General features: G+C 38.1%; 1 protein-coding gene across 1 annotated transcript; it reads left to right on the forward strand.

The window, feature by feature from the left end:
• The first annotated feature begins 335 nt into the window (after positions 1-335).
• LOC116322287 (cytosolic 5'-nucleotidase 1A-like) lies at positions 336-9,063 on the forward strand. Its single transcript, XM_031742317.2, has 6 exons — positions 336-838; positions 2,020-2,187; positions 2,418-2,547; positions 5,285-5,407; positions 6,109-6,293; positions 7,356-9,063. The coding sequence occupies exons 1-6, from the start codon at positions 701-703 to the stop codon at positions 7,725-7,727; spliced, it is 1,116 nt and encodes a 371-aa protein (XP_031598177.1). The 5' UTR covers positions 336-700; the 3' UTR covers positions 7,728-9,063.
• The last annotated feature ends 872 nt before the right edge of the window (positions 9,064-9,935 follow it).

Raw genomic sequence — 9,935 nt, forward strand, 5'->3', positions numbered from 1 at the left:
ATAATGAAATGCACTAATAATAATAACAACAATAATTATAATAATTATTATCATAATCACAGCCCTAATAATAGCTGTAATGTTGTGCTCTTTGTTATATCAGATGCTACATCTCTAGGCAAGGAGGGCTATATTTCAAGCATCGTGACACATCCCTCCTCTGACACACCAGCGTGCTCTGTCCAATAGGCAGCAACAAGCAGTTGCCACACACTTTCTCACGTGCTGTCCTACTGCTCCAGGAAGTTAGACACTGAAAGGGTTAACAAAGAGGAGGAGGATGCAAAATGGTTTGAAGTCAGTAGTGTGTGTGAGAGAGAGGAAAGAGAAGCAAGGAAGAGCTGAGGAAGGAATGTCCTAACACGCGTGATGCTAGAGATAAAAAGGGAAGTGCTTGCAGCTTGAATTTAGCCCTTTTCCTGAATCTCTCTCCATCCTCGTCCTGCAACATCTTGCTGCTGCTTCAGCCTTATTAGAGCTATATTATAGCTAAGTTGCTCTGCAGCTGCAGCAATCAGGCTGATCTCATCTCTTGAGTGCAGCAGGACTGAATTCAAATTCTAATTGTGCGAGAGTGAGTGAGGACTTTGTTGGGAACTCCTGCCAGAGAGAGAGACGGGGACTAACAAAGTGAGCCATCGAGGGGAAACGCTAGGGCTCAGTGTGGTCCTAGAGGAGAGTGGTGAACCACAGAGGTAAGATGAGTCTAAACAACGGCCAAAGTCTGACTGTCGGCGGACAAGATTTCACCAAGAATGGAGGCAACAGCAGCCGACCCCCTTGGGAAGATGCGAGGGCAGTTTTGAGGCCCTCGACCCCCACCAGGAAACCTAAATCAGTGAGTATCTATACAGCTTTCTGTTTACAGTATCCATTTACACTTAAGAACTAGTACTATTAATTATACTAGGCAAAAGGAGATTCTCCTTGCACATAATTCAAGTTAAAATTAAAGCGCTACAAGTGTACTCTTATTTGTCAGCCAAGGCAGATTCATGGTCACTATTCTTGGCTGCAGTGTCAAAGAGTTATGTCACCTTATGGATGACAAATGACAGAGTGCAGACACACAGAGCCACTCAACATTATCAAAACCAGGGGGAGGGCTGAAACAGGTCTGCAAGTGAGTACTGCATCATTTATAGCCTTGGGTTAACTGAAAATAAAGGCACATAACAATGTAGTTCAGTGAAACAGGATAGTATAGGAGACATGGAGCGGCTGTATTGTGTTGCCTGGAGACTGAGCAAGGTACAGATGGGTCTTGTTTCGGGTCAGTAAAGTGACCTCATTTGGACTTTTTTCTGGAGGGGATGAATCGAAATTTCACCCTGCCAGGTCCAAGTCATCATCGGTGATGACCTCAACCGTAGAGCTAACCCTAATCTCTGCAATCATAATATACAGTTCTGTTTTTTTTTTTGCTTTCTTCCAAAACATAGATGAAGATTCAGAACTTACAGGGTTAAAAACTGATACAACTAAAATATAAAGTGCATGTAGAACACAAAGAATTGTCTAACCTGGGAATCTGACAGATCCTGATTCGATAAATACTTTTTAAGTAGTCTGAATATTTTTCATCCTGTGCTTTTCTTCGTGCTGTCAATTAAATAAAAGGGTGTGACAGCTTATTTCTAAGTTTAGTGGACTCATAAACACCAACACAAGTAATTACACAAAAGGAAACTTTTCAGATTATGCAAGCAATTTAAACGCCTCAGCCTTGAAAGAGTTAACAGGTGTCAGCCCTTCTGGTGTTTGGGCCTACACTATCAGGCTCTGAGGAAAGTATGTTATATCACGCTGTCACTTCTATTCTGTCACATCAGCTCAGTTTATCTACTGTTGCATGCAAGGTCAGTAACCAAAAGGTTTCATCAGGATCTTGTGCATTTTCTTATAAAATGTCCCTTGTGCCTACGTTTAGGAAAAAAAAAATACAGCTCTCTACCCAATTGGGTAACAATCTCAGCTCCTCTCATTCAGAATGATGTGTTTTAACCCCTCACGCTCCAGCCCAAGCCTGAAAATGCCATCACCATCGCCGTGTCATCTCGAGTCCTCTTCAACATGGAGAAGGAGCAGCATATCTATGAACAGCAAGGCATGGAAGAGTACATCAAGTACCAAGTGGAGCACGAAACGGAGGCGTTCAGCCCTGGACCTGCTTTCTCCTTTGTCAAGGTCAGAGACTGGGAAGGCAAAGAGCTGGAGAAACAAGCACACACACACATGCACACTAACGCAGAGAGAGATTCACTGCTGTCAGTGTTAGGTCGTGTCTCTGGAGGCGGTGGATGAATACAAAACACAACCACAAACCCACTCAAACACATTCACACGTTTCCATCCCACTGCGGGGATACTGTATTACCCTGTTTGTATAACTGAAACCTGTCTGCTCGTGTTCCCAGGCTCTGGAGGCTGTGAACGCTAAACTGAGGGAGCTTTACCCCGAGAGCGAGGAGCTCTTTGATGTTGTGCTCATGACCAACAACCACGCAAATGTGGGCCTAAGACTCATCAATACCATTAATCACCACCGTGAGTTCCAGGGGCATCTGGGTGACATGTCCTTGTATCTGTTCTCTTTCAGCAGTCGTCTTTTTAATTGGACTTTTAAAGGTGCAACATGTAGAATTTATATGTGATTATAACATTTTTTAAATTATTTGGTTACATAACCTTTCTTTATGCATAAAAGTCCACACCTTTTAATCTTTGAATTCAGGCGTTTTCAGTCCCATTGCCACAGGTGTTGTAAAATCAAGCACATAGCCTTTACATTTGTGAAAGAACGGGTTGCTTTAAAGAGCTCAGTGAACTTGTGCGTGGTGCTGTAAGAGGATGCCACCATTGCAAGAAATCAGTTGATGAAATTTCTTAACTTTTAGATATTCCACCATCAACTGGAAGTGGTATTATTACAAACCAGAAGTTTTCAGGAAGTGAGACACAAAGTAGCAGACCATGTAAAGCTACATGAGCGGATTCGCTGAGTGCTGAGGGGTATAACTGTGTAAAAGTCACCTGTTCTCTGCTGATTCTGCCAGAATTAAAACCTCCTCTGTCATTAATATCAGCACAAAAATTGTGTGCCAGGTGCTTCATGCCATAAGCAGCTCCTGTACATGTATTCTAGTAGTCTTGTCCATATGTTGTACAGAAAAAGACAAAAAAATAAAAAATAAAGGAAGTAAATAGATACACTTTGTTTCCCCTAAAATAAAATGTGTTTGTATTATTAATATTAAGTCAATTATTAAGTCAGTTTATTAAGTCAATTTATTAATTTTTAATCAAACGTTTCATATATTCAAGTTAAATGAGCAATTTAAAAACTCACTGTAATATCTTAAGAAAGTGGTGTAAATAAAGTAGAAATAGGATTGTTGATACTTTCTTGCCACAGGAACAGTCATGAAAAAGCAAGCACAGACAGTTGATCAGCATTTTGGAAAAGATTAAGGTTTGCTTTACAACATTTAATATACATCTGAAGCTAACAGGATTCAAACAATAGATAATATAGAAGAGCTGGACATAGCCACCATAATATTACCTATTGGCATGTGTTTTGAAACCCTGACTACAGTGTTACTTGTAGCCAGTAGCTTGACCATATTTGGATGCGGGTAGAATGCTAACGAGCTTGTTAACTTAGCATTCCTAGCTAAGTTAACAAGCATCTACTGTTTGAGTGTCATACTCAGGCGCAGACTAATAAAATAACCGCTACAAACAATCAACATAGCGACCATCACATCACTTGCTGGTTTGCATGCATCATTATAAAGCCTTAATTGGATCAATGCAGGGCGCAGATCTGACTGTGAAACTGCACACTTGCTGGCTAAAGAGCTGTGACTGACATTTCATTAGCTAATGATTCTGAGCATACCCTGGATAATCCTTCTTTCTGAAACACAGATTTAGCAAAAAAATAACAAAAACTGACCTTTTGTTTTATTCCATATGATTGTAACAAGTAACTGGAGCCCCTGAGCCCTTAACAAATACACCCTTAAAATACATTTGAGAATTTTATGCCTAGCTCTTTATAAAAACTGAACTTTGAACTTTGGTATTGACTCATATTATTCTCCAGCTGCTCTCCACAGCTGGCCGCCTCTGTTCCCACACTGTCAGTTATTTTACGACCCAAGTCCTTCCCAGGTCACACAGGCACAAAAGTGTGCTCACAGACTTTCCTCAAGGCATTGCAGTATCCTCTGTTGACTAAATAAAAGAAAAAAAGAGGCATAGAAAGGAAAGAGAAGAGGAAAAGAACTGACTGTAATCTAAGAATCTCTTGTAATGTGAGGCTTCACTATTTAACCCAAGCCCCTTTTGTTTATTTCTTGGTTGAAGCCTGTCAATAGACTTCCACTCGGCTCAGTTTAAGGAGTCACTCGAGTTCCTCTGGATGAATAGAGACTGACAGTGGTTATAATGGGATGTTTCTCATGATCTCAACAGCATAGTATGACCCCAATAATAAGTGGTGAGAGTTTGGGTCCTGGCTCTTTAGCACCCCATTACCATACTCACTTAAGAAAATCACAAAATGGCACTTTCCTTCTTTTCCCTGCTCTCCCTCCTCTGGATATATTCTGCAACTAAATGTTAAGTAAAACTGACCATTTTAATCATGTCCAGCTGCATTATTAAATTATTTGTTTTCATTAAAGTAGCATTGTTTGTATAATTAATGCCCTTAATGGAAACCCCTCTCATCTGCCCGCTTCCACAAATACAGTGCAGTACTTGTGAAGTTGAATTCATAGTATTGTATTGGTGTCCGTTTGCATAGGTATTTGGTTATGCAGAGTTAAGAATTAAATATGCAACCTACGCTGCATCCATGCAATCCTTCCAAAGCTGACAACTACTAAACCCACGAGGGTTACACTGTGCATCGATAGATTGTTGACTGATTAAAAAGTGCTGTTGAACAGCCCGGTGGAGTTCACCATGATGGGAAAGAAGCAAGAAAAAATTACGAATGATAAAAAAAGTAGCATAAAAATCATAAACAGTGACTGCAGTGGGTAGTTTTGATTGTTTTGCTAGTGTCATGCAAAATGTCTTTTTGAAACACAATTATCTCCCTCTGGTGGCGTTTAAAAATAATGCAAGTTTAAGTGACACACGCCTCTGGATATATTCCACACACACACACACACACACATATATGTGTGTGTGTGTGTGTGTGAATATATATCATCTATGATCAGTGTTATTGACTGCCTCCTTAGCTTTTGATTTCTCCTTTCTGCAGAGCTGTTTATTGAGCGCTTCTGTATGACTGGAGGAAACAGTCCCATAGGATACTTGAAGGCCTATCACACTAATCTTTACCTGTCTGCTGACCCTGTCAAGGTTCGTGAAGCTCTGGCAGAAGGTGAGTACACAACCTGCTTCTATTACTGAACCCTAAACAAAGTCCCTTAAAAAATGAAAAAAAGTAAGTGCCAGTCTCTGCTGTGTGATAACACACGTCTGCAAAAAAGGAAAAAGATTTCAGCTGCATGGGATATTTTTGGTAAATTTTATGTTTTTTAGGGTGCTGAATCCATTTCCCTCCATCACGTACAGTTTTTTTTTGCAAAACACAAGTAACACAATTAACTATGCATAATTTTTCTGAAATTCCTTACCTTTCACTATGAACAAAATAAACCTGTTGGGACACCAGTGCGCATGCGTCAACCATGCATGCAGCCTGTTACAGTTAATATTCTCATGTCTGTAATATTCCTTAACAATATTCTTGATATTTATAATTGTTTCGCTCTCAGAACTGTTAAATTAATATAAGAAATCATTATTGGATATGTTTTTTTTAAACTCAAGTATAGGATACCAGATTTCAGTTGAAAAATGGAAATTTTCACTTAATTACACTAAAACCATGAGTTTTGCAAGAAAAAACTGACAAGATGGAATTTAAAAAATATTTTTCCCGGTTTCAATTGGTAAAAATCTATAAGAAACAGTAAAGAAAATAAATCCTATGTAGTTTTTTGGTTGCAGACCTGTGTAATCAGTGTCCATGCATACAGCTAATTTTCAAAGATAACCTCTGTCAAATATGTGAACCAGGTATAGCAGCAGCCATCATGTTCACTCCGGAGAAGATGAAGGAAGTGTCGGACACTCAGCTCCGTGTTGCCTTTGATGGCGATGCCGTCCTCTTCTCAGATGAGTCTGAGCGGATTTGCAAGGCCCATGGACTGGACAAGTTCTTTGAGCACGAGAAGGCGCATGAAAACAAGCCTCTAGACCATGTACAGTATACACAGCGTGACATTTTTCCATTGGAGAATGATAGGAAGGGACACTAAAAGTCAAATAACACTTTAATTTCTTCTAGAATTACAACAACCACCAAAATTCCCAAAAAGTTGGAAAGCTGTGTAAAATGTAAATGAAAACCATTGAAAACATGCAATTTTTAAACTGAGACATTTTACTTTTATGGAAAACAGCTTATTTTGAGTTAGATGGCAGTAAATTGTCTAAAAAAAAGTTGTGAAGATGGCAAGAAAAGGCTAGAAAAGTCAGTGGTAGTAAAAAGAAAAAACTGGAGGAACATTTTGCAACCAGTTATGTTAATTGGCAACAGTTCAGTAACATGACTGGTATAAAAAGGCCACCTTTGAGAGGCAGAGATTCTGTTTCTGAGAAGTAATATCATCAAAAGAGTCCTGGAATTTGGCAAAATCTATGTGCGCAATGGAGGAGGCTGAAAATCATTACTGACCCTTAGGCAAGTGGCACTGCGTTAAAAACAGACATGATTCTATCATGAAAATCATTGCATGGGGTCAGGAATGCTTCCAGAAATCGCTGTCTGTGAACACAGCTCACCGTGTCATCCACAGAAAGCACACAAAGAAGAAGCCATATGTGAACTGTGATCTCTAAACACCACTGTTCTGTGTGCCGTGCATCATGAAATGAAAAACATGACAAGAATCTTACATCACACAAGAATTGGACGTCATTCCTCTTCCAAAAGCCCAGCGGCTGTTCTCCTCGGTTCTCAGATGTTTACAGATCGTTATTAAAAGAAGAAAGGATTTTGCGTAAACATGGGCCTGTCCCAGCTTTGATTTTTGTTTCTCAGTTTAAACATCTAATACAAAATATGGTTTTCAAAGATTTGCAAATGATTGGATTTTCCTTCTTTTTGTTTACATTTTACACAGTGTAAAATGAAATCAGCGTGTAAAATCTACACATTGAGCTCAGCTGGCGTGAATTCAGTTACAGTGTGTCTAACATGTAGTGAGTCATGTATATGTGCAGAAAGGTTAACGTCCATGAATCTGTCCTTCTTTCTGCAGGGGCCACTGAAGGGCTTCCTGGAGGTTTTAGGAAAGCTCCAGAAGAAGTTTTACGGCAAAGGTCAGCGGCTGGACTGCCCTATTCGAACCTACCTCGTGACAGCTCGGAGTGCAGCCAGTTCTGGTACCAGAGCCCTAAAAACGCTGCGCTCCTGGGGTCTGGAGATCGATGAAGCTCTCTTTCTTGCCGGCGCGCCCAAAGGCCCAATGCTGGAGAAGATCAGGCCACATATCTTCTTCGATGACCAAATGTTTCACGTGGAGGGGGCAGCAGAAATGGGGACGGTGGCGTGCCACGTGCCATATGGGATCGCTCAGAGAGTAGTAAAAAAGGGAACAAAGGACAAAGAGACTCCTAATGCATCCAAATAGCTGAGGTATCACTGTGCAGGAGCACAGTATACAGGGGCATTGGCATTTAGCATGATTTTACTACTGGAAGAAGTACGCTGTCCTGGATTAACAGTGCAGGTAGTTAATGCAATATCACATAATTAAAAATATATATGTTAATATTTATCAAAGCATTTATTTTTCGCTAACACATCATTATTATTTTTATCAGCAAGTAAAAAATTTACAGGTTGTATCAAATGGCTTTATTAATTAATCTTACGGATTTACATTAAGATATTAAACAGACATTAAACGTTTATATTGCCAGGTTATAATAATTTCTTTTAACTATATAACAGGGATTGCTGTAGAAAATGCTGTTAACAATTTTTTATAAAACATAATAAAACACAGAATTTATTGACAGAATAAAGAATGAACTTTCCACAAAGAGATTCGAGTCAACATGAATTAATCGTCATCTTATTCTGTTCTATTAAATCTGAATAAATCATTCAGGCACCATTATTAAAAGTCGTTAGTCATAAAACCCTTAATCAAGATGATGTCCTATTATAACCTGTTTCTTAAAGTGGCATTTCAATTTAACATTTATTCTTGGTGATTCATCTTCCGTACGAAACAGATATTCATTTATTTTCTTTACTGCTATATGTTTAAGTGACATATCTTATAAAAGAGAAAAAACTATTTCAAAGTATTGGAAATACTCATACAACTCTAAAGGATAAATTTATTAGACTCTATATTTATTTCTAAATAATAATATTTAGACTCCAGGATACTAAAGAAACATGAAGGATACATTTTTGTTTTGTGGATTTGTGCAATTCATTCACTTTAATTCTTGTCTTCAAGTTTGAGTTTTGCAAGCTGGTGCCTTCTGTTGTTGTCTTCTGTTGTATTATGATGTATGCTTTTATGTGACTTTTGCATGTTGGTGGTATATATGCTGTATATGTAGGTTATATGAATGTACCTTAAGATTTAATATTTTTGAAAATATGTACGTTACTTTTTATTTATTTAATGTTTCTCCTTGTTCACGATGACAGAGAGAAGTCTAAATATATTCAGCGTTTACTAACCGTTACCATGTGCAGTTTTAATTTCTACTACTTTCTCCTGAAGTGCCGAAAGTTCAGTGTCCCAAGTTTTCATTTGTCTGCCTCTGTCTGTCTAGTTTTGTCATGAAGTTGTGTTGATGCTGTTGCACTTTATCGTTCTGTGAATGAATGTGAAGAAAGTTGGTGTTGAATGAGACCAATGTTGCTGTCAGATGCGAAGTCTGGTTAAAAGTGGGACAAATGTGTAGCTGTTTTTCTGTTTCAAAATGGAAGTAAAAACCTTGTAAAAAATAATTGAATCACTGTTTTGTCTTTTACCATTGTTGGGCTGTGAAGGTCCAAAAATGTACTCATGATTTAGGGTTAAAGTAAGATTTTACACGTGGGAACCCTAGATTTGGGTGGATTGTAGGAAAAATAAATAGAAAGAAATAAGAAATAAAGACAAGATTCATATGCAAATTTCTCACGTAAAAAACATTTCACATTGGATCCATAAAATGTGTCTTTTGTTTGTTAGTTGTTTTTCTGACTCACCCGTTTTAATGCAGCTGTTGACCAAAACTATGTAATTTTGCAGGATGAATTGACCGCTTTTATTTTTTCAACTCAAATTTGGCTTTTCCAATTTTCTCTGGTGAATAAAAAGATCTGACCAATTAGATGGTTTGGCAACTAGTGTACTCCATTAATAAGCTCCACTAAGATTTTCTTTGCATACAGGCTGTGATGAGCTCAGCTGTGCTACCACAGCTGCTCCTGATCTTTGTGGATTTAGACAGCAGAATTCAGTACGATATAAGCAGATGTTACATGATGTGTCATGGATGATCTCTGATACCAAATCAAATTCAGAAGGTTATTTATGATATTAAAACATAGTGTGGTTGGAAAATCAAAAAGTAGTGTATCTAGTGTACTTTCATAATGAATACAAGACATCAGACTACTTGTTCTTGTTCTTTAATTATGAAGAATTTATACAAGAAATAGAAAACCTGAAAAGTCAGTTGCATATTTTAAAGTGTAGGTATATAATAAATAACAAATAAAAATAAAGTTGAGAAATATTTTATAGAAACATGTTATTATCCATTTATTTAATGTATGAAATATTTTTGAGTTGTATTTTTATTTTTTAAAGCCTACAATGACT

Source organism: Oreochromis aureus, linkage group 19 (genome assembly GCF_013358895.1).
Source record: "Oreochromis aureus strain Israel breed Guangdong linkage group 19, ZZ_aureus, whole genome shotgun sequence".
Lineage (NCBI taxonomy): Eukaryota > Metazoa > Chordata > Actinopteri > Cichliformes > Cichlidae > Oreochromis > Oreochromis aureus.

Excerpts from the sequence above, each read along its gene's own strand:
- LOC116322287 (XM_031742317.2), top strand. The coding sequence starts at position 701 with ATGAGTCTAAACAACGGCCAAAGTCTGACTGTCGGCGGACAAGATTTC. Across the intron at positions 5,408-6,108 it reads TCGTGAAGCTCTGGCAGAAG|GTATAGCAGCAGCCATCATG; the intron begins GTGAGTACACAA and ends TATGTGAACCAG. Across the intron at positions 6,294-7,355 it reads AAAACAAGCCTCTAGACCAT|GGGCCACTGAAGGGCTTCCT; the intron begins GTACAGTATACA and ends TTCTTTCTGCAG.